Source organism: Ascaphus truei, chromosome 1 (assembly GCF_040206685.1).
Source record: "Ascaphus truei isolate aAscTru1 chromosome 1, aAscTru1.hap1, whole genome shotgun sequence".
Taxonomy (NCBI): Eukaryota; Metazoa; Chordata; class Amphibia; order Anura; family Ascaphidae; genus Ascaphus; species Ascaphus truei.
The window spans coordinates 206,557,707-206,582,654 of record NC_134483.1 but is presented as its reverse complement, the minus strand read 5'-3'; the positions used below and the strand labels follow the sequence as shown (position 1 = coordinate 206,582,654).

At 37.9% G+C, this 24,948-nt stretch overlaps 1 protein-coding gene across 6 annotated transcripts in view; it reads right to left on the bottom strand.

Annotated features, from left to right (window-relative positions):
• ZNF608 (zinc finger protein 608) overlaps window positions 1-20,871 on the bottom strand; it is an 81,072-nt gene extending 60,201 nt beyond the window's left edge. For 2 of the 6 annotated variants that reach the window (XM_075600598.1, XM_075600607.1), the window contains exons 1-2: window positions 20,645-20,870; window positions 16,767-17,634 (exon numbers count right to left, since the gene is read on the bottom strand). In XM_075600598.1, the coding sequence (XP_075456713.1) occupies window positions 16,767-17,634; window positions 20,645-20,685 (909 nt within the window). In that variant the 5' untranslated portion in view covers window positions 20,686-20,870. Of the gene's footprint in view, window positions 1-16,766; window positions 17,866-18,438; window positions 19,308-20,644 lie in introns of those variants that run through there. The other 4 variants (XM_075600642.1, XM_075600632.1, XM_075600615.1 and 1 more) reach the window with 4 other exon arrangements.
• Between the last annotated feature and the right edge of the window lie 4,077 nt (window positions 20,872-24,948).

The following is a 24,948-nucleotide window of genomic DNA, read 5'->3' as shown; positions in this document are numbered from 1 at the left end:
ATCTAATATATGTGTAGATTGTTGTTGCCACGGTTAGTGGTATAAGTAAATATACCCCTCATTGAGTCTCTGGGGGCAGAGGGAGTGCAACTGGAATATCCAGCGGCACTCCCTCTGTAAAAGTCGTTTATCCCAGTTACCTTTCCGTGGGCCTGGTGCAACGTGTTCAATACCTGCAAACTGCAGTGCCTCACTGTTACCGTTATGGACCTATAACAGAGCTCTGCACAATCTTTCCTGCTCGCACCTCCCCTCCCGCTTCCCTCCCTCCTTTACCTCCTCTCCGGCCCCTAATGACGTCGCCGGGTCACGTGACGTCTCATGACCCAGCGGAGTCATTTCACGCCGCGTTGCCATGGCGACGCATCGCCAAAGAGAAGGTAAGTGAAGTTGCAGAGGCCTCATGCGATCCCCCGGCATTAATTTAAATGCCTTGGGGAAGAGCGCGGGACTCCTGCAACCACTGCGCCCCCCAGCTTGCACAACGCCGCTCTAAGACATGTTTTGCAACTGGTGTGTTACGGGCATTCCTTATACTTCCAATATGTTCAAGAATTCTTGTTTTAAGTTGTCTGCGGGTTTCCCCCACATATTTCCCCGCAACTGCATGTAATTAAATAAATTACACCTGTTTGACAATTAATAAAACTTCTGATTTTTAATTAAGCGGTCTTTATGGTGTTTGTAAATGTTTTTGTAATTATCATTGATTTACACCTTGTGCAGGGGTATGATCCTTATGGCTTGTCACCTAACCATGTTCTAGCCAACTGTGTCTGAAAATGACTATGTAGTAATCTGCCACCAATATTTCTGGATCTTCTGTATCCGGTGGAGGGTTTATCTGATAAGACTTGTCTTACGTCTTGATCCTCTAATAGGATATTCCAATGTCTCTGGAGGATGTTTTTCACTTCATGAGACTGATTGGAATACGTACTTATGAACCTTATATTGGTATCAGGTTGTTTCCGAATCTTGGGTGCCAAAAGCTTCGACCTATTGGACAGTAGTGCCTAGTCCTCCGTGACCGTTTAATCCATTCTGTCGTAGACACAGCATGCTGTTTTAGATTAGCTAGCACTCCTTTACCTTAAGGCAATTGCTTACACTTCCACTGCATTGCAGCATTCCAGAGATCCTGTATTTAATAGCAACACATGTATTGCCTATACACCTTATCAACAATGACAAAATACATATATATTGGGAATACAGCATTTATACATCACGCTTTATATATGATCTCTGAGTAGCCATCCTGTATATAATTAAATTGGACATACATATTGAAGTATACCTTGACAAGTCCGGTTTATTATAACTATCCCAGTCTTCAACACAACTCAAACTCCTCTAGGGGGATTTTATTTTTAAATACATTATTTCACTGTACATATATATCAATGTGCCACTCAATAATTGATGTAATAAAATAGTATTTTATTTTTAATGAAAACGGATCCAATTGTCTATAAGATAGCCATAGCAGTATAATTATCTGCAGGATTAATTCTGTCCACCAAATATTTCCCATGAAGAGAGATATCTATCTATATATCTATCTATATATCTATATATCTATATATCTATATATCTATATCTATATATCTATATATCTATATAAAATGATCTTTCTGATCCCTCTTGGATCAACTTAGTTTATACTACATTACTCTCCTTCCTATTCACCAGTCACACAATAAATATTCCTGTATATTAGGTGAGCGGACAAACAAATCTCTTTATAGTGCAGGAGACAAGAGAGGGCGACCGGGGGGCGTGGCCGTGAGCGGTTCGCCCTCATTGGCTGAAGTCAAAATCCTTTGAATTCCAGCAATCGCAACCACATGACGTCAGCCGTCGCGTCCACTATGGGCATCTGCGATGGACTGCATGCACTTACTACGGCGCTGCGCAATGTAGCAGTTGCCCTAACTATAAACGCAGCCCAATGCAGAAAGCACAAGCTTATAAGGGTTCCATGTAAAAATGGATGAGGCAAACGGCGACACTGTGTGCTCATTTGCATGTCATTTCCGAGAATCCCTTGCTGCAGTGGAAGCACTGTATGCTAGGTAATAATGGCTAAAAGCAGGGTTGCAGACCTGTCTGACATGTGAATGTGCTCACAAGTGATCTTTTTATTTGAGAGATATCTATACAAACACACACCAAATGGAACTAGATTACAGCAAAACGATGGCGAGCCATTTTAATCTATTGTATTTCCAAAGTCCATTATCATAGGGACGAGCATTTTTAATGACAGCAAACTATCCACTATCCATTCTATGCAAAGAAAACATGATTTTGAACCAAAAATTCCACTGGTGCTTTCCATTGACATCACCTTTAGTAAGTTGGCAAAGTTGCGGGACTTCCCTGGAATTGGGACGATATATTTTAATACATGCACAGATCACAGGTTTCCCGAGTTACGATACAATCATGATATAATAAGAACCAAATGGTTTTTGTGTGTCAATGGAAAAAAAAAATTGAAGCAGATCAGATTTTTGCTTTAAGGTTAGGAGACAAAAGACATTTACTCAGCTATCTTTGACCATGTCTCTGAACAGACAAAATTGCAGTACTTAGGGTATTATGTTTGTTCAAAATTCACAAAGACATTCCCCCTTTCGCACTCTTTTGTTTTAATTCAGACAGTTAAAGAAAAGAGGCAAGTCTTTCTGCCAACAACTGGTGTACAATTGCTTGGAGTAAGTAGGCTTGTCTGGTTCCAGTCAGGCTGCACAAGCAAACTAACAGTGCCCTTCCCCCAGCCTTTTGTTGTTTTTTAAGACACAGAAGACTTAGAAGTAGCGCCCGCACAATCCATTATCCTTGCCTTTCGCTGTGTGAGGACGGAGTAATACACCACAACAGTGACAACATCTAAAGCTAGACATTCATTTCCTGTACTTTGTCCATAGCAATTGGCTACCAACAAGGTTTTAATCTGTAAACAAATGATTTGCTCTACAATTAAACCATTCATTTATTTTTTCCCTTGCTGTGGGTGCTTGGCGGCTATCCAATCTGGAGGCTCATAGGTTTTTCTATTATTTAGTACTCATAATGGTTAAAAGGCAATAAGCTCATTTAGAGTTTATAAAACTGTAAGCCGTCAACAAAAGCATGTAATGCTCCTTAGAAGCACTGTGGCATTTGCCTGCAGAATTAATAATGTAAAAAAAAAAAAGAGAGAGAAAGAAATGTGCTTGCCCTGTTCAAGTACTTGGAGTCACTCTGTCAATTACGGCAAATTGAAAAATACACTTATTCTACTTGAACTGTAAAAATCTATTGGTTATTGTTGAAGGGCATAAAGAAATGATGCCTTCGATGTGAACATAATCCACTCAGGAAGCAGAATAATTCTGAATGACAAATGTAATTAGCTTTCTATGCAATAAGAAACGCATAGAGATACAAGTAGAATTACCATATTTATTTTTATACATGAATATCTTACTTTGCATGCTGATTTTTACATTAATCTGCCACTCACTGAAATGAAGACATTTCCAAAGTTGCACATTTTCTGTATTGGGTTTGGATAATAAAGTGTGCATTCAAGTAAGATATCACTACAAGTCTGGTCTTTTTCCTTGCTGCAAGATAAATGCTTCCTTCTTCCACGCATACAAAGAAAATTCAGGCAACGTGTCCCATACCAAACCAATAAACCTTTTTCATTGCTCAATGCAAATTACTGCTGTATTGATAAACAAATTGAGGAATTAAACATTTTACACTAAAATGTAAAACTACTCGTACACAGATTATAAACAAGTCCATTGAAACAAGTAAGAAAAATGTCGTCATATGGTAATCCGCAGAGTACTAAAGTGGATTACATTTTGCAGTTAAACTGTTGTCCAGAAACTAAAACCTGTGTTACTTATTGGTTAACTAGTACATTTTAACACTGCATCTTGGTCACAAAATATTAGGTCACTTCAAAAATCCTCCATACTTGTGCATTTCCATAACTGGTGAAGGCCAATGCATTACTGCATAGTAGAAGTGTATTATTCCAGACCCTTAACTGAATAAAAAAATTAAAAATACTACTTAAGAGTCAAAATTCCTTTTCCCCACTTAACCAGTAAGCGGAAATAAAAATACATTTTCTATGGGCTTATTATTGAAGCACACAAAATGATTACATTGATTAGCCAGAAACAATCAGGACTCAAAGAAAATGGGGGGTGGGGGGGTTGGGGTAAAACAAAAAACCTAGCAGTATTACAAGTGTGTGCCACCAAAGTGATTCATGATAAGTCAAACTATATGACACACATACACAGAAGAGTATATTATTTCTTATCTGGTGCGCACAGTATTAGTGGATGCTTGAAATTTTGGTGTCAAACATGTCACCACACTTATAGGTGTAGCTTCTTATACAACTCATTGGTACTTAGCCATCTGAACTAGAATGTGTTCAAATGAAATTCTGCGAGCCTTCTTTAAGTGTGTTATTGCTGCTGACATCAATCAGGAAAGCCACAGAGTGCTAAGCTTCACTACAGATTTACGCCTGCAAATGTAGCTACTGCTTTACACCAGTTAAAAATACAGCATTACAGTGGCCGTGTTATCATAGACACTGCAATTAGACTGCAGCAGCCAAGTGTGTCTGCTGCTTTTTACCCAGGAGGGAGGGGGAAGGGAGCAAGACTAGTGTCCTCTTGCCTTTGAGCGAGTGGGTTTCTTTATTTGCAGTAAGAGCAGGAGATGCCACCGAAAAATGTTTTGTTGCTGCTGTGTTGAGCTTTAACTGAAGAAGAAACCAGACAGCTGCTTTGGGGGTCTTCTGAAAGAGGCAGAAAGGAGAAGCATAGTTGAATTTCCAGGCAGGGACAGCTGCCCTTTAGAGTAGACATCCATGGCAGCAGCTTAACACGCCAATCAAGTTTTAGGTATTTTACAGTGTGTCTACTGTATTATTTCTGTTGTATAAGGAAGGGATGATCAGAGTCATTAACTAATTCAGTGAGAAAAGAAAAAAAAGCAGCAGCTTCTGCAAACGTGAACATGCAAGAGACCAGGGTGTCACAGTCATGACCTGCACAATGGACATGAAGAGACTGTATATCTTTTTCTGCGTTGGTGTAGAGGGCAGAAATTTAGAGGATACTCCCCATCATTTTACTATGCCCAGTGTTTGGACACACAGAGCACCATTTAATAAAAAAATATATTTAAATTTAAGCTATGGCACTACGATGCATCAAGGCAACGAAATTAAGTTGACTCCATCATCCAGATAATTTCTTTTAAAGGTCACAGATGTGAAACATGCGAGTGGAGGATTAGGATCATTAAAGAATCTACCCACAATATTCCGCCTGAATATAGGGGCAATAAATCAAAATGACCCCCTTTTCTATAACAGGTAAGAATCCTTTCAATCTAGACACACTGCGGCAAGATATGTATTTGAATTATGCATGGATGATACAGTTTAATCAAAGTTAGTGATAGGAAGGCTTAGTCGGCACAAAAGCATTTGAAATCTCGTCACATCTGAGAGTTGGGGCGACAGCCGAGTTCTAAGCCGTGGAAGTCACTTAAAAAGCAGCTGGAGACTTTTCATGGAAGATACATTAAAGGGCTCCAAAAAAAAAAAAGCAGAAAATAAATTGAAAAGCATTCATTTGTTTCTAGATGTGTGCGTGCAAGTAAAAACAACAGTTCTAATGCTGAAATTTCAGTCACATTTTGCAACTAATTGGAAGCAGATTAGGATTCCACCTCAGGGGAATGTTGTCAAACTATGAGCTGGAGCAAATAAAGAAAGAGGTGAAAGTATCGTGAAGAGCTGACAGATTTACAGTGCTCACGGCAATAAACGAGTACTAGATGAAAATGAATATGCTTCACTGTACTGCATCCAGTTCTGTCAGTCACATCTCAGTAATAACAACATACAGCTAGGAAACAATGACTTTTAACTGATGGAGAGAAAAGGAGGGAGGGAAAAAAATGGCTCAGCCTGCATGTTAAGCAAAATCAATAGCAAGCCAAAAATGTACGAACTTATGTTTAAGCAACACCAAATCAAAGAAACTTTTTGTAACACAGTGATCCGGATATAAACACCTTTAAAAAGTTTGTGCATATGAGTGAGAAGTGAATAATAAAAAAAAAAAGAGCAAAGAAAAAACGATTGAAGATGATGACATAGCAGTTGTGTAATGGAAACAGCTGCTTGCTTTCTTGCTCAGTGTCTGGCATCTGCCGCAGCATCATGGGAAAAGACTGTTGTAGGGTTTTGACAAGGAGTTGTAAATGTAGACAACCGGCCAAAAGGATTATTATTCTGAGCTCAGTTACAGTATGACATTTTAGTTATCTTTTAAGAGTTCTTGTTCACTATAAATAAGCACTTTTTAGCACATAAGCATGCAATATAAATCAAAACAAAAAAAGTGCAGTTATCCTTGATGGTTTCATATAGGAAACCATTAACCAAGAAATGTCTGCCTTCCAGCTTCTTATTCCGGAGACTATATGTAATCTTGTAAATCAATAAGAAGATTTAAAATTGTTACACACACACACGCTCCTTAATCTTCCTTTGAAATGCTTTTCATCTAGTTCTCGTAAAGCAAAATGTTGATGCTACGCTATACTCATCTGCAATTTCGTGGGCAAATTAGAGGGGCCTGGCTAAAATATCCTTGCTTTGTAATGTCAAATAATATATTTAAAGCCCTTCATGGCTCCTACTTTACTCCTTACAAAAGCAGCAATAGGTTTAAGCGTTCATTTTATTTACATCAGAGATAGAGCTGGCAAGAAAATGAATCCCAGACAGAACACACAAGAAAAGTGCTGCTGCACTGCACTTATAAGCCTATAATACAGACCAGATTTGATAGCATTATCCATGTAGTGCGGTGAACCACACACAAACAAACAGTTCTGTATGAAGAATGAGAACCAAAAGACCAAACCCTTCCAATTCAAACATCATTATTGCTTTATAACATGAGCCATGCAGAAATATCCAGCCAAGGAGGTAAAAGGAAATCCAAAAATAATTTAGTCTGCCTGTATACTTTGTAAAATGAGCATGCAGGTCGCTAAATAGAGTACTACTAGTTAACTCCTCTACATATTCATGATATGTTTTTTTTTTTTTTTTTTTAAAGATCCCTAAAAAAAACAAAAAACCACAACAGTCCATATCCCATTAAAACAATTCTCAATTTCTAAAATGATTGCACTATAATTAAATGCCAATTTCCTGGTTACACAAAACAGAATACATTGTTTGTTTCATTTAGTTTGAAATAAAAAATTCTAAAAGTGAGACGCATTGCAAAATTGTGGTCAAAGCGTGGAGACGATCAGTACGGCCACTTTATTATTTACAAACTACAAGTACTTTATGCACAAATTTAGTTTAACCTTCTTAAACACACACACACACACTTTTCTTTATACAGGTATAAATAATTGTAAAATTAAGTTTAAAAAGCCAGTGATTTTTTTTTAACAGGTTTGGAATTTGGAAGCACATTAGCCAATGTTGGGAAGCTATTGATGGTTGAAAGGATATACAAATCTTTTTTGCAAAAAGAACTGAAGGCTTATTATAAAAAGGTAAAATGTATGCAGAATATACAATATGTGATTTTCATTATGCTACGAATCGTCTTCAATGTGCTGAAGACAAGTTCAGCACCATTAATTTGAATGGAGCTGAACTAGTCGTCTTCAGCACAATGAATTGTATATTTATGGGGCCAGCATTGCAGTTCTTCTTTGATTAAAATTATAGTGCACCCTAATGTTGGTCCCCTAAAAGATATCACAACCTACAACAAAACTACGTTCTCACAGGGCCAACTTATAACTACAAATTAATAGGAATAAAATTATCCAGCATGAGGAAGATATCTGCAGCACACTCAATACGGACCCCCCTTTTTTTTCTCCTTACATCAAAAGGATTTAAAAAAAAAAAAAAGTGACTTGTAAGTCCTACAAATTGTGTGACCAACCAGAACACACACACACACACAATATTTATTCTTACTGTGATCAAAGCCTGAATCAAGCTCACCAGTGCAGGATAAAGTGCAACTAAAGAGTAGGCTATTATTTCAAATTGACATGTGAAGGCAGTAAAATTGTTACCAAGACTCCTCAAGTTACTCTTCAATGAAAAGGGAAGAGGAAAAGAAAATACATCTAAACCTCAAAAAGGGATCATTAAGTAAAGTTATACTTCTATGACACAATGGCATCTACTTCCTGGTCACAATAATACACAATTTAGCAATGGAAATATCACCTCTATAAAACCATTTACAAAAATGTACACTATATTTTTTCAATTTAAGAAAAAATTACCACAATTTACAAATTGAATTAGATACTCCAATGGCAGGACACATCTTTTAATGTTTTTAGCTTCCGCACAGAAAGAAGAATCCTATGTGTAATCCCTCTTTACCCAGCTCCTGAAAGAGGTCTACATCTGTATCACTTATTTTTTTTAAGAAGGTGGTCCTCTGCGTCTTTTTCCCTTCTTAGGCCTCGGCCAGGCTCCCTGCTTGCTCGCTGAGGCTCAGGGAAAGCAGGTGCTTTCCCTGGCCTTGCGGTTGCTTACCTTCACGCGCTGTCAGGGGGCGGGCCAGTGACGTCACGGAGCTGGTTCGCCCTCATTGGGCGAACCGCTCACGTGACCGGCCTGTCGCGCCGGCAAGCGGGGTAATTTTCAATTCCCCCAAGACCTACGCTTCCGCGTGCTTGCGGAAGCATAGGTGAGCCCCTACTAAAGCCGCTCTAATTACGACTGTAGGGGCTCAGTGCTGAGTGGGAGCGCGCGTCAGCGCGCTTCCGCCAGCAAGCAGGGAACATGGCCGAGGCCTTAGGGTGCTGACATCCGAGCTGGCTGGACATGTAAGCTAGAAGATGCTCTGAACTTTGTTACAAACTAGACCATTATTCATCCCATGGATTAGACTACTCATGTAAGGACATCTCTTCAGACAATGAGTGACAAATAATGCATTTGCTATTCTTCCCTGGTAGCTTTCATCACTATCCTAGAGAGGTTCTGGACTTGGTACCCTTAGCACTGCATCTGCATGATATTCTCTGTCCCTGTGTTTGGATTTGCCTCCTTACCACCAGAACCCATGGTAGAGATACTTCCATCATCAGGGATATATATCCCGTCACTCTGAGGAGTACCCTCCTTATCCCAAGGTATCAGAATGGGCTCCCATTTAGAACTGGTTAGTATGGGCCAATCCTGGAGTGCTCCGGAACCTTTCAGGGCAGACGACTAAAAGCTCTAACCACTGCTATGGGCTGTGACTATAAAAGGATCAAGTCCCCTAAATATAAAGTAATAAAAAAGGTGCCCAGATATCCTTATACATATCTCTACACAAACATGATTTGCACTATATACAGTGAGATCCCCATTTGTGTCTCCTCTTGGTACCTGGAACTTTCCAACCCCCACTAATATATATATATATATATTTTATATTTACTTAGGATCTTAGTATTACCCTGATATTTTTACAGATGTTGAGACCCTCTGGGGATTGTTTTATATTTGTTTAGTGTTTTCCATGTCCATTAATAAACATTTTTTCATTATTATTGTTGCTTGAGTGCTTTTAGTGGGACACTTTTCTTTTTTCATTTGTGTAACACATATACATATATATATATATATATATATATATATATATATATATCTCAAAAAATAAAGAATAGGCACTCTGTCTGGGAAATCAATATGGTGGGTGCAAATCCTGTATAGTACAAATAGGCAATACGATACCGTGTAGAGACTAATATCAGAGGCAGCACTCCAAATGGTTGTCAAAAGAATATATTAAATTAACAAGACATAATTTCCAACGTTTCGGTCCGCATGCGGGACCTTTCTCAAGGTATATTTGATAGCGACATCACTGGTCACTATGCCTACAGGGGGAGTGGTTTGGATTATATTTAGTCATCCAGGTTAGAAACCTTCTAGACATGTGGCAGAGGTTTCTGTTTGGTCACCCTGTACATGGGATGTGGGTGTGTGCCATTACACAGCAAGAATCAATAGTTAACCCTCCAAGGCGCTTTAAAAAAAAAATCTCTCTCAACTTTTAAAGAAATCTGTCTACATAATGCTTGTATTTTACTCATTTGTCAGTGAATATCCCACAGCAGACAGTATTCAGTTGAGGAGGGGGGGGGGGAGAAACACCACTGGTTCCCACCCACTTGAAATGTTATTGAATTGACAGTTATATGGGAGTGTTTACACCTTAGAGTTATATCCCCTTAGTCAAATGCAAAACATTATTCCAATGGCAAATTGCCAAGAGTAGTTTGAATTGAAGGGGCAACCTGTATTTTTTTGTTTCCAACTAGTTAACAATAGAAGAGACTGAGCAATACTGCCAGAGATAGAAAAAGGATGCAAGATATCTGCTATACCACAGTGGAGTGTATAACTTTCACAATAAAGAAGATACATTCCATAAAAAGGTCAGACAGAAGTACAAGATATATTCTAAAACTACTGCTTATTTTTCAAAAAGTAAAATAAGAGTCACACCAAAAAAAAAAAAACGACACCATCTGATGCAGGGGTGCGCAAACTTTTCCCCCTGCCTGCTCTCCTTACCGGCTCACGCCCCCCTCCTCGTCTTCTGCGTCAAATGACGCCACGTTTTCATGGCGGCGCCACGTCATTTTAACTCCGCAGGGTCATCGGACGCCACGTTGCCGAAGACAAGGTAGGAGACATTGCAGAGGCCTCACACGATCCCCTGGCATTTAATTGAAATACCATGGGGAAGAGCACGGGGCCTCTACAACCGCCATGCCCCCCCTGAAAATTATTGCGCCCCCCACATCTGAGGGACATCTACTCAACTATCTTGTTGACTCCCTCGTCAAATAAAAGATCATTTTTGGCTATAGACAGACATTTTTCCCCATAATGTAAAATGCTGCAAACCCTACCGCTATTTTGCTGATCTGCCAATGAAATCAATGAAGATATGGAAAAAAAAAAAAAAAAAACACCCAAAAAGCTTTGCTGCTAACAAAATGTGTTGCAAAAAAGGAGGATTTCTAAACTATTGGTTAAAACCATCCAAAACTCCTCAGTTCACACTATTCTCTAATGTTAATTTGTGGTAAGAGCACTGATCTGGTACAACTTTGCACACAGCTAGGTCGTAAAGGATGAACACCAACATATGTACAATAAGGAAACCTAAGGGGTTTGGGGGGGGGGGGAAGCTATAGCATAAATGTACCCAGCTGGCTATAAATACAGGCATACCCCGCATTAACATACGCAATGGGACCGGAGCATGTATGTAAAGCGAAAATGTACTTAAAGTGAAGCAATCCCTTTTCCCCACTTATCGATGCATGTACGGTACTGCAATCATCATATACGTGCATAACTGCTGTAAATAACACATGTATAACAGGCTCTATAGTCTCCCCGCTTGCGCACAGCTTCGGTACAGGTAGGGAGCCGGTATTACTGTTCAGGACGTGCTGACAGGCGCATGCGTGAGCTGCCGTTTGCCTATTGAGCTAGATGTACTTACTCGCGAGTGTACTTAAAGTGAGTGTCCTTAAACCGGGGTATGCCTGTACAGTATTTATAATATCAGATTTCAATAAAAGGCGATTTAAGCGGACAGAGAAGGGGGTAAGAAGCTACATATTTTGAACTGCAAATTTTAAGGTGTGGCTGCCCAATTTGATGCGAATATTCTAGTATATATTAGCAGCATATGCCATTAACATAGAAACACATACATTACACACCAGAAGTAGCACCTACTGTTTTTTCTTTTTAAATAATAAAAAAATAAAAAACACAACACATGGACACGTTTTTGGTATATGTAAAAAGAAACGGTTTCCCTGCGATAGTAATTATGTCCAAAGATCTATATTGTATTCTTTTGTTAGAACTATGACAAACCCTCCCTGCAGCTTCAACATTAACATGTCTGTTGCCTGTCAGGCCACTCAGAGATAATGTCATTTATCTCAGGGTGGCACAAGACCGGTCATTAGCCTCAATAAAAGACCTCAAACAAAGGCCAGATGATGTTTTTCTTTTCATGGCTTGTAAGCTGGCAGTTCACCGTCTTTAATGGATGAATGACTCAAAAATGTAAGACTGCTGAATAACCCCTCAACATAAAAAGTGTGCAGGAACATTACATTTTTATTAGGTGCTTTGCCACTTACCAGACCACAAACCTAAAACATTAATTTTCTTATTGAACGCTTGACAGAATGTATATTAAGTATCCATTATGATTTTGAAGAATAGAAAGGAATGGGAATGACCAAGCATTATGCTATTCATAAGTCAATTTAATTAGAATAGTTATATTGAAAAAATATTCAGAATATGTTTTCATACAGCGCTGTGGTACAGTATTTTTACTAGTAACAATATGTATGCAGCACTAAGAAGAATTGAGAACATAATAGGAGCCTTGTGTGCTTCAGTGTAAATATATGTGAAGATGGAAATTAAGAGCAGTTGGCTCTTTTGTATGGGAAAAGGGTAATATATCTATACACACATACAGTATACACACACACACACACACACACACACATTATAATATCTCCCGACGCTTACTCCAGCAATGCAAAGAGCTAGTCTAGTGGAACATGACACATTTGTCTTTATCACACCTGCACAATCACATCATTGAAAACAGTAATTTAATACACATTGAACTACTCTTTTAGTGAACTCCGTTCTAATGAGCCCCTTTATATACACATTATATTCAATGTAATTTTCTAGAGCAAAAATAGTGGTATACTGTAGTAAGTACAGCACCACAGAAGAATATCATCTGTATCTACATATTTCATTTAGAAATATTTGCCTCTCCTGTTTTACAAAATAATATAGTTCTCCATCCAATCATAACATTTCATAAGAATTTTGTGTGTGTGTGTGTGTGTGTGTGTGTGTGTGTGTTTGCATAAATATGCTCAGGCTTCAGATTTTTTATGAATAAGCACATTTTCCTCTAGTAGAATAAAAAAAATAGATTAAATTGAACGTATATTTTCAATGTAAAACTGTAGTGCTTAGTAAAAGAAATTTAAAAAAAGAAAATTTATGAGCCAAATGCACGCGTATTTTAAATAAGAACATTTCAAATGCTGTCTGGTCAAGAGGATTACAGTGTATACTGGGCAAGACATTTCTTTGAGGTCAATAGGTTAAACGTAGAAACTTTGGCTGCAGAGCCACCTCACATTATTCAAAATGCTGTCACATACCAATAAACAACACTTATGATCCTGGAGATCAGCTTATTGTTAGACACCTATATTTAGCAGTTCATTTATAACCTAAATCGCTTATGTAGCTGTAAGAACTGGTTGCTGTCAAGCCTCAATAGACTTTGTCCTTCAATTATAGCAAATGACCTTTCTGGCCTTTGCTCTACTCTATATAAACTACACCCCATGTGTAAAGATTTGAAAAGACACAATAATCAAGACCATCAATTCATTAATCCAAGTGTCTCCCAATGAGTTGCAGACACTTGTAAAAGTAAAATGATTAGTGAACTCCCGATTGACAAGCTCGTTTTGCATTTCCTTTTGATCACCATGGCACATTTGGTGAATGAAAGCGATATATATATATATATATATACATATACATACATATACATATACATATACATATATATATATATATATATACACACACACACACACACAGTCTTTTTCCAAGCTTTATATTTCAGCATATCAAACTAGTGATACTTCCTGATCCAGTGACACAAATGTATTGAACCAAATAATTACTTACTCAACTTTGCTTCCTCTGCATTCATGTATACCAAGGTTACTTAAGGGAGAGGTTTGGGTCAGGATGTAGAGACTATTTTACCTGGACCCTAAAAAGAGTGCTCTATGAACAAGACCCTCTTTTCTCTGCTCCACACAAAAGCACAACAGGATTCAAATAATGTATTTCAATGTCAAGATCGAATACATATAAAAAAAGTGACAAAGTAGACCTTTATCGAAAGTAATTGAGTAGCCCCGATTTATATTATTATAGCATACATAAAGCTTTAAGAAACCAAAATCATCAATATACATTATAAATTGGAACCTATTGGTTTCTCTTTACCTCTGTTTTTTTAACATGACAAAATGAATTCATTTTTTTAATTGAGTTCGCCTCTAGATCTTTTTGTTTTGCTAGTACGGCAACACACTTGCCAATTTTATTACTTGAACCTATGAAGACAAACTTTGGATTTAGTGAGAATTAAATAGAATTGCAATTATAGCAACCTGCATGGCACATTTATTAAATGCACACAGAATAACAAAACAAAAAAAAGTGTTATCGTATACCTAGGAAAACGGAACAAAGTTTACTAGAAATATTGATATATTCTCATTCAATTAGAAAGAGAAAACATTATTGCCAGACTTGATCGTGTAAACAAAGTCTATATTGATTTCCCCATTTGCTTTATGTTTTCTCTTCAGAATGATTTTAAAGAATCAGACAACCAAGATGAGCTAAACAAATCAGATTAGTTTAATAAATTAGGAGAAAATTACAATATTTCCTTGAGACGGACAGCACTGCGGGAATATTTCACCATTTCAATGCAAAAGTGTCTCGAAGAGGTTATTCAGCAATTCAATACAAGTCCTTGAATGAACAATGAAGTTAATAACTGAAGCCATAAAACACAACAATGAAAAATATTGAATTCTTACACCCATTTTATCTCTAAAGAAGCATGGTGAAAGGAATTATAAAGAGTACTGGTGGAACCACAGCATGCTAATCTCTGTTTCCATGACAGCAGCCTTTGAGATACTAAAATGTACAGATTACCAGCTAAACAAAATTGTTGAATGTGAACATTTGGCTGAAAGATTAAAAGGCTAAAGGGGATACAAAGGGGCAGTACCTCCCACATTCCAGGAAGCCACTGAATCCAATCGAATAGAACTGACTCCTTAACCAGTGCTATTATCATCACTGGATTAGGGCAATTTATCTGGATAGTTAAGGTTGATTAAGAAACAGCATGTTGAAGACTATTGACAACTAAACTAAATACTTACTGCAACAGAGTTGGAGATTGGTTTAATGACATTGCAATTCATGTGTTGAAGACATTTCTTAACACAAAATGTACAATTCTATGACCTATTTGAAACCGACAAGAACAATACTGATTGAGAAACACTTTTTTCTTCTTAATGCTAAATCAAGATATAGCATTCCAACGCTTGGTCTCTTTAAAATCCCCACACATTTTAGAGCCTTTAGAAAATTTCTAATTACAAAAATTATTAATTAAAAAACTATTGTTTCTAATAGTACTAGCCGTTTAAAAAAAAAAAAAAAAAAGCTCTCGAATTAAAAAAAAACTATTTTTAACGTAAAATCAAGCAATAAATGTTATACCGAAGTGTATGTCTAGAAGGTCTTCTTTATATAGTGATATTTAAATGTATCCCCTTGGTTTTCAGATGGGCCTGCAATGCATTGATGAGCAATGTGCTGCTAGTCCCACTCGCAGCAAAATGGTTACAAAAGAAAGCTCATTTTCAGAATAATGAATTAGGAAATAACACTTAAGGACACAATCTTTGCAGCATTTCTTCTTTCCAGGATGAAAAAAAAAATACAGAGTTCACCGCCTGTAGAATGCATTTGACCCTTAATTATCAATCAACAAAAGCACTAGTTCCCCAGAGAAACCTTATGCCCTCTGGATAACTGCTAGTAAATAACCTGCCTCAATGAGCAGCAAGAATAGCCATTCTGCAACCAGTCCTAACATTTGATTTGCATCATGTGCTTTCAAGCTACTTAACATTCACACAGTCCAAGGCAACCCTTTTCATATCAAAGGAAAGTCTGAAACAGGACTGTCATGCATTTCTTGAAAGAGCTCTCTAGTTACACCCCAGAAAAAGGCAATTTCACTGTGCAATACTATCTACTGCCAATGCAAGAGGATACATAAGACACCTTCTCCCTCCCCCAATGGCCAAACAGAGCAAATGATTGTAACCATGTCATTCCTCACTGGTTGTTTATACTCAATCCTGTTGTGCAAACAGAGCAGTCTGCTCCATGCAATAGATTTAGGGGGAGGGGGAAAACAGTAGTTAGTTACATTAAACACCAGAGAGAGACACAGGAAATAACAAACCAAAAAAAACCCTCAATCAACTGCTGAAATCAAACCATTGTATGCAAATAGAACTATTTCATACTTATGTCTCTTGACTAAGCAAAGGAAGCCAGATTTTTTTTTTAAATAAGTTAATCAAGCAATAAGTGAGTACCTTTAAAAATGCAGACAATTTCTGTTTATGCAGCTAACATATTTCATAGGTAATTGCAAAGAGAAATACAAGTGCATTAGAGAACTAGTTGGGGGGGAATCCAAACGTTTGTTAATATCCAGATTAGTATTTGCAAACACGTGCCTCGCCCTGCAGGAAGACGTGGGAGGGGAAGGAGGTTAAAGTTTAACAACTTATTTTCCCTTCAGCAAGACAAAAAAAATAGATATCAAAAAGTAACTGATCACTCGAGGGAATTAAATCATTAACTAAACGGAAACCTCAGCCAAGAAGCAAAAGCACGCTGTAAAATATATATAAAATAAATATAATCACAGAAATATGTATTTAAAAGTAGTGCCCTTCCTTACCTTCTCCGTTTTTAACTTCTTGATTCGCCTGTGGCTTTCCTCATCTTCCTCTTCTTTTGTAGCCAACACAGAGTTCCCCATAATCCCCGAATCAACTGCACCCTTTGCCAACTCTCCAGCCAGGCTATTGCCACAGTGAAAGGGGCTGCCATTCCCAGGGGCCTTACAACCTCCAAATCCATACAAATGTACCACTGCTTGACTATTCACTCCAGTGTTGGGATGCCCAAGGTCATGCAACTTATTACTGCTGTCCTTTCTCGACTTCCCTGAATCCTTATCCCTTTTGGAGACCCGGGTGCTTTGACTTTTCCCCCCTCCTGTTTTCTCCTCCTTAACACCTTTGCCAGGAAGGCCAGCTCCATTGGTGCTGTGGCCCAGTGCTGCATTCATGCCAGCTGTAGATGCCACCACCTCCCCGGGGCGCCCTGCCTCCTGCTGCCGCTTGCCAGCACCGCTGCTAATCTCAGGAATCCCATACAAAGCTGCAGAAGGCAATGACTTATTAGCATCCTTGGAAGTTTTACTCCTTTTCACTTTTGATTTGCTAGTCTCTTTGTGGCTGTTCCCTTGGGGGCCGGATGGCTGCTGCTGCTGCTGCTGTACAGAAGCAAATTTGAGGCTGTCAGCTAACGTAGAGGAGGAGGTAGAGTTCACAGCTCCACTGGAAACCAAGCCTTGGTCCTTGGAAGCACAGCCGCTGCTGGTAGAGTTGCTCATTTCCAATTTCTGTCGGTCCTTCTCCAAATCGGCATCCAAATCGATAATCAAATTCCCGACACCGATTTCCCAGTCATCACCACTGTCATAAGCATCAACCGCGTTGGGATCCACACCTTTCCCTGCAGTCGTAGTGCTCACTGACATCCTGAAGATGAGATTTCTGGCATTAAATTCCAATGAACTGCTCTTTGGAGATAAGGGGACATTCGTTTATCTCCGTTGGGGTTGCTTTTAAATGTTCTTAAAAATATATATATCTATATACATGTGTATTCCAAGAAAATGTTTTTTTTTTTTTTTTTCCTTTTGTTTCCTGTGTGGTATTTATGCCAATAATTGTCCAAGTATCTGTCCTTATTAAATTCAATTAGACCTCCTGTGGGGGGGAAAATGATCTGGATTTTACAACAATATAGTGAGACTGGGATGAAGTGATTATCACTTGATACATTTTTTTTGTAAAAAGGTCTGGGGGGCATATACTGTACATTCAAAACAAACCTGCTTTCATGTTTACTGACATTTATCATGATGAATCAATCACATAAGACACAATTTCACCAAAGTATGCATGTGTAGAACATGGATATTTTGGTCATCAGATAATCAATCATTGGCATGTTGGTATAAATGTCAATTTTCCCTTTAAAATATTAAAGGTTTTGCTTTTCAAAAGCTAAAAAAAAAAAAAAAAAATAACTACACTGCAAAAGAAAATACGCAATTATAGAGTGATCCCACAGCAGAGGATTGCTAAGTGTGTTAAATATAGCATTACAGACTGTACAGGAAACTGATTAAGACATACACTTTAAGTGATCTGCACCAAGGTGGCCTCAGTGACCGCAAATGAGCCTGTGTTTGACAAAGATGAGTTAAAGGGATTTCACAGGCACAAGCGTTATGCCAGCATCAGCATGATTGTTACAAATAAAGACATATTGCTTACCTTATTACTCCTGTTTTGTCATTTTAGCTAATAAGGCCACCAGCACAAAATCCTGCATCCCCCGGACTCAGTACAAGCTCCGTGCCTCATTTTACTTAAACACCACAAATGATCAAGGAGAAACAAAGTCATATATCTCAGCCAGAGGGTAATCATTCAATTCACAATATCCCCTGTTAGCAAAAAAAAACATCTGAATGCCTCCTTCCTCTCGTTAGTCTTCTCTCTTTTCAGTTTTACAGCTGTAGATTAGGTTTCACACTGGCGACAGGAACACAAGGAAAGGGAATGGGTTCATCCCTCCAAAATACAATCTAAACCAAGCAAGGGGGGGGAGGGGGGAGAAAAAATATGTCAAGAAAAAAAAACTGGAGGAAAAAAAAGTTTTTTTTTTCTCTTCGTACCAATTCAATCACGTCTCTCCTTTAAACGTAGATTTCAGAGCCATCCTGATCAGTCAAGTAATGATCCCAATGAACAAACCTACAGGCGTCCGGTTGTAACAAGACAGAATGTGCTAACATCGGGATAAATTAGTGAAGGGGAGAGAGGGGGGGTTAGAAGGGGGGGGGAGAGAGAGAGAGAATGAGAGAGAAAGAGGGACATAAACTCTGGTCTGGATTCAGCTCTCTGCTTAGTCAGGAAGTGGCATTTCCCACACCCTTCCCCCATCCACCAGTTTTCCTGACAAATCTGGTTTCTTGAACAACACTTGAAGGGAAGAGAGGAGGGGGGAGCGGGGGTGGAACAGAGATGGATCTGTGATCTGATAAACCTATTATCAAAACATTTTAAGTGTGATGCTCAGTCTTCAGAGGGATGTGAACGCTTTCCTCTGCACACTATGATTTGTTTGTGCTAATGCAGCAAGTCTTTATAGCTTTAAACAGTGTCTTGATGCAACGTTTACAATTACAACAAATCTCCAATCTCATAAATATATCATACTGTTGCATTAGAGAAAAAAAAACATGTATTTTGTTCTCAGTCAACACTACTTCATTTCATTTATCCTCCTTTATGGTTTTTTTTTTTTTTTTGGTGTGTGCCAGTCAAATGATCTCCGAGCATGCTTAGTATTTTTAATTAGCTGGCATTCCCAGCTAAAAAGCTGTAATGAATTGTTGATGGATTGGAAGTCTAGAGTGGTTTGTTAGAGCTATAAGAGGAGGAGGAGGGATGGGGGGAAGGGCGAGTGAGCAGCAACCAACCATATAAAAGCAGCTATTTTGTTGCAGTTCAAGCTTTTTACATCACGTGAGGATCAAGAGCTCAATTGCTTGTCGTGACGAGAGAACAAAAAATGGGTGACAAACATATCAAGAAAATACTGATCTCGTCTTTAACACGAGAAAAACCTTCAGGTTCTTGTTCTTTCCCTTCTCTCCCTGCCAGAACTATTACTCATGAATGTGAAACATTTCTCTCTGCGGCTGTACATCTGTGTTTAAGGAGAACAAGACAGCGTGCCATGCATACACAGATGAACAACATTTTATGATCTACACTACAGTGTGTGTGTGTGTGTGTGTGTGTGTGTGTGTGTGTGTGTGTGTGTGTGTGTGTGTGTGTGTGTGTGTGTGTGTGTGTGTATATATATATATATATATATATATATATATACAGTATATCACGCACACACCTCAAAGGTGTATTCTGTACACCTCTAATTCAAAAAAAGGTTTCGCTGCTTATAAAATAAGACAGACCAAATAAACACGAGCTTTGCTGCTACCAAAGCTTTGTAAAATGAACTCCACTTATAAATAGCTTCTTTTGAAATGTTAATTGCACATAATCCCCGTGTAAGCATTACTTCGACTGAGCTCAGTTTTATAGGTTCTATATCAGGTGGCAGGAGAGAAGGTGCAATCCTGCTGCATGCAGTCTGCATATATTTTGCTGGTTGTACAGATCGGGAAGGGGAACATTTTGCTCCCTTCTGGAAGGAAATCGTTGCTGGTATTTAGACTGCTTCGTCATTTGTGTCGAGTTTACTTTTCCCCCTTCGGAATGTGCAACCCCAGAGTAATGTGCCTCAAATGCCCTGAGTGCTCCACCAAGAATGTGTGCGTGAGGCTACCACGCTCGCCCTCTCATTGCTCATAACTGAACTTGTATCTATAGCATTCAGTGTGTATTTACTGCACAAGGAGCAGTTAATAATAAATCAGCTTGCCATAGCATTGCACACAACTGTACTTACGATCTGAATAGGATCAAGATGACCTTTGCTTCTAATTGCATTGAGTGTTTTATGTTGCAGCCGGATTGTTTTTACATCTATTTTATATTCATTGTTCTTCCTGTGTGCATATTAGGTTGGAAACAAATCATTTAAACCACCAGCTCCTGTATAAGGCAGATGGCTACAATACATCTCACTAGACGCTCAGTGCAATTGTGAGAAATCAGAACTGAAAAAAGAGAGAGGGAGAATGGAGCACTGTCTCTACCTGAAAGGACTTTTCTTTGTTCCTAATGCCCTTTCGCACGCAGCCAATCACATGTGAGCATTTGTGGAACTAAGCTCTCTCATTGGTTAAGTGTTTCTTTAGCTAGAGTGGGGGGAGGTAATGGAAGAGTAGAAGAGAGCACTCTGTGCATATACACATAACAAACACACGCAGGAAAAGCAAGCAGAGCTATCCAGTTTAAAAAAAAAAAATCCTGCAGCACAAAACACATCAAGTTCCTACTTGAATTAGCAGCAGTGTAACATACAAATCCGCTCAGCACAGAGCATGTCTGTCACAAAACATATTTCTGAGCTAATCCCATGGTCTCAGAAAAGGAACAATGAGCTAGACTTAATGTACAATTACATGTTGGGATGCAATTTGCCAACAGGAGAGACAAGGATGCAATGCATTGTGTGTCCTGAAGTATATTGTTACCCAGTGTTTCATTTTTTTTTTAACTTGCATGCTGATGTATTTACTACCATAATTTAATGTGATTGGACTATTTATACGTAGCCCTATTGTGTACACGTGTAAATGATGAACTGTATAGTTGCTGATATGTTATGTCCCCAAAAATAAATGAAAATACAATTTTGTTATGATGCAACATAAGCTATATCCACTAGTTCACTATTTTATGGGAAACAATCTAAATTGGGTTACTTACAGTAAATGAATATATAGTGAAACATAAGTATATAACAGATATATTTCTCACTTCTATGGATCAAAAGCACATTGAAGCACACTGCTTTATAGAGGACAGTTTCCACTGGCAACCAAAATATTTGACTAAAACAGAATACTAATTAGGCATGTTATTCTAATTTGTCATAGAAGACATTTTATGGTTATAATAACCTAACATAAAGATTTCTAATGTAATGAAAAGCCGGAAAATAGCATTTGGTAATTTCATACTGTATAAACAAATAAGATTATAATAAATGAATGGCATTAGTTTATTTTAATGTAACCATGTTAATGTACAGTTGTCACTCTGCTTTTATGCAAAACAGAGACACGAACAAAGAATACCTTTACAATGTTACTGTAGCTTTAATAAATCTGGAATATATCAAAGTGTGAAGCTTGTAAAAATTAATTGATTTTATGAATACCATATGTGACAACATACTATTTTCATCAACTGAGTGCTTGAAGAAGCATAACCACTTGTACTGAAGATTTCACATAAAATCAAAGTTTGAAAAAAAATCTCTGTCTGTAATTTTTCCCTTTGTAGACAACATCATTAATTGTGAAGAGTTTGGGTATTCAAAGCCAGCAACTGGATTTGTATTGATCATTAAATGGAGCTTGAAAGGTCATGAATTAAACAGCATTTCTCTATAAAATCAAATTTGGCAAACGCAAACAATGTGTTTACGGTAGCAAGAGACACAAAAACATTGTTAAGAAACAATAAACAAGAAAGGAATGCTGAATTCACCATCTTGTATAGAATCATGTTGTTATGAAAGGATCTGTTCAATTTATGATATTATTTATTCAGGCAATGCAATCTATCATTTTTTTTAAGTCACGGTGTAGAAAACAAAGCTCCTGGATAACTCTGATCATCCTGAGGATGACATGTAATGGTTATAACCGTCCGTAAAGATTTCTAATGTGAATGTTGTTCCGTGCTATGTCATATATATGTGTACCTACAGATGTAGCAGATGTGAATACTCCAGCTGGAGCACTAGCAAGGGTGAAATAGTCCATTAGCGCCACTCACTTTTTGTGCGTGGCTGATTCAAAACAATGGCCGCTTTTCCCACTTGCGTCTTGTGTATATGCCGCTGCAAATCACCAGATGGAGTAATAATGCCTGCTACATCTGTAAGTGCATACAGATGTTCCCCCAGTCTAGATGGAAACTTAGTTTCCTTAATATTTCTGTTTTTGTATCCGAGTCCTCGGAATATAAGTAAAATTGAGGAAAGTCAAAACAAAGAAGGGACCAGATGGCATTAATACAATAATGAAAATGTGTCGGTTTCAGTCAGCAGAGGAAACTTTCACAGTGCAAGTAGCCGCTTTGTCTGAGTAAGATGATGAGGCAAAAACTCACGTAGAATAGACGCAAGAGAATACAATCTCTTAGGCAATCATTGCGCCTGCATAACCGAATAATAGTAACGTTGGGCAAGGGTTGTAACTATATTACAAACTGGCAATTACTGTGAATATAAGATAGGTTGTGTTGTAAGAAAACTTCTCTATCTCACCTTCATTTTTGGCTGAAGTTGTTGTATACTCTTGGGCTCCTAGGCCCCTATTGAATACTCGGTAATATGCTTCCCAGTGTTGGTGAAGAGATCAGCTCCATTCCAATAAATGTGACCAAAATCTTTTCCAGCGTGAGGAAGCAGCTTCACAGTGCATTGAACAAGGGCCTTAGACACTAATTTACATTGCTATGGATGGCCAACAATTACAGATTGACCTTCTTTTTCCTGTCTGAAAGTATCTGGTTGAAAGTGTTCACTGATCTATCTGGTTGAAAGTGTTTGTTTTTCACTGTGTTCACCTTTAAACTCTTCCTTCCCTTAGGGTGTTTTATGTTCAAGGCTCTCACTAGCTGATCTTCATGGCTTTTAGACCTCACATAGCTTGGTATGTGTTTTTTTTTTTTTTGGTGTGAACAGCCCCAATCCTTGCATACTGATCAAATTGCATCCAAATGGTTAATAGTCATCTGGTGAAACAAGCAGCCTTATTTACTGACAATCACCTCATCTTAGAACTTCCGATTGAACATTGCAGTCATGAGGTTAGTCATTAGCTGACATGTAATGTATATCAGACATAGGGTCATTACTATTACAAATCCGTAACCTGTAGCTGGATACCTTTTTTGTCTTTTTTTTAACATTCTTATATGATACAGTACTACTAGAAAGATTCCAATTCCAAAGATTTCTCGTGAGAATATATTTACAAAATATTTCCAATTGCTATTATTAAAATGTACATATTGTCCCTAAATGTACACACACAGGATTGTTTTTCAATAATAAAAATACTTTTAGAAAAATAACCATTTTAAAAGAGCAATACACACATAATAAATAACTGCAAAAAATACTGTTCAATATAATTTCTCCCTGCAGGTAAATACCATGTTTGTATCATATAAATAGCACACATTTCAGTTACAAGTATGGCAGTGATTTTGATCAATTCCACTTACTACTATTATTTGTTTGTTTTAACATGTAATTTCATCTTGAGCAGAGGTAGGTCAGTTTGGGTGTTTGAGAGGATCATTCAATTTAATTAGTCTAAAAAGGTCAGCTCATGGACAGTCCTGCATATGAAAATACAGCATTAATTTTTTTCACTTTATAAACTCATAGGAATACATTTGTTGTACCAAACACTTTCTTTCCTATAGTGAATTCTCTCAGATCTGTATTCAATATGCTGTTAAAATGCCTTACCTTGCTTGCGAGAATTTAAGCTCCACTGAGACTGAGATCCTCCAGAGCATGGGGAAGACAGATTCACTGCATATTTAATAAGAGTCATTGTTTTATTAGCTTACAAATACATTATTTTCACATGCATTCTGGGGCAATTATTGGTTAGACCAGAGGGATATAGTTATATGTGTGCTAAGCCTAAACCTAGGCCTATTTAAAGATTAAAGAATGGAGCAAGACCTTGTTTTCATGACAAAACCAACAACTAAAGCTAGGAAATGCTAATATTTTAAATGTGTACATTCACATACACCACTTTCCAAAATCTGCATACAAGTTTCAGCTAGTTCACATACAAATAAACTGCTTTGTAATGTATGGTGTCTCTTTAATTTGTTGTAAAGCAGCTGTGTGACTCAAGAATCAATACTGTCAGCACTGAAATAACAAGCTCTTTATAGACAGGGTATTTGAAAACACCAGCACAGCAAGAAAGAAGGAGAATGTTTTGTCTTGTTTCTCGCACCAGAGTTCTTCTTTTTTTTTTTCTTTTTTTTTTAGCATGAACTTTCCCTCAAAGGCAGAAAGCTCAGAGTTCTGAGATCAGCAAC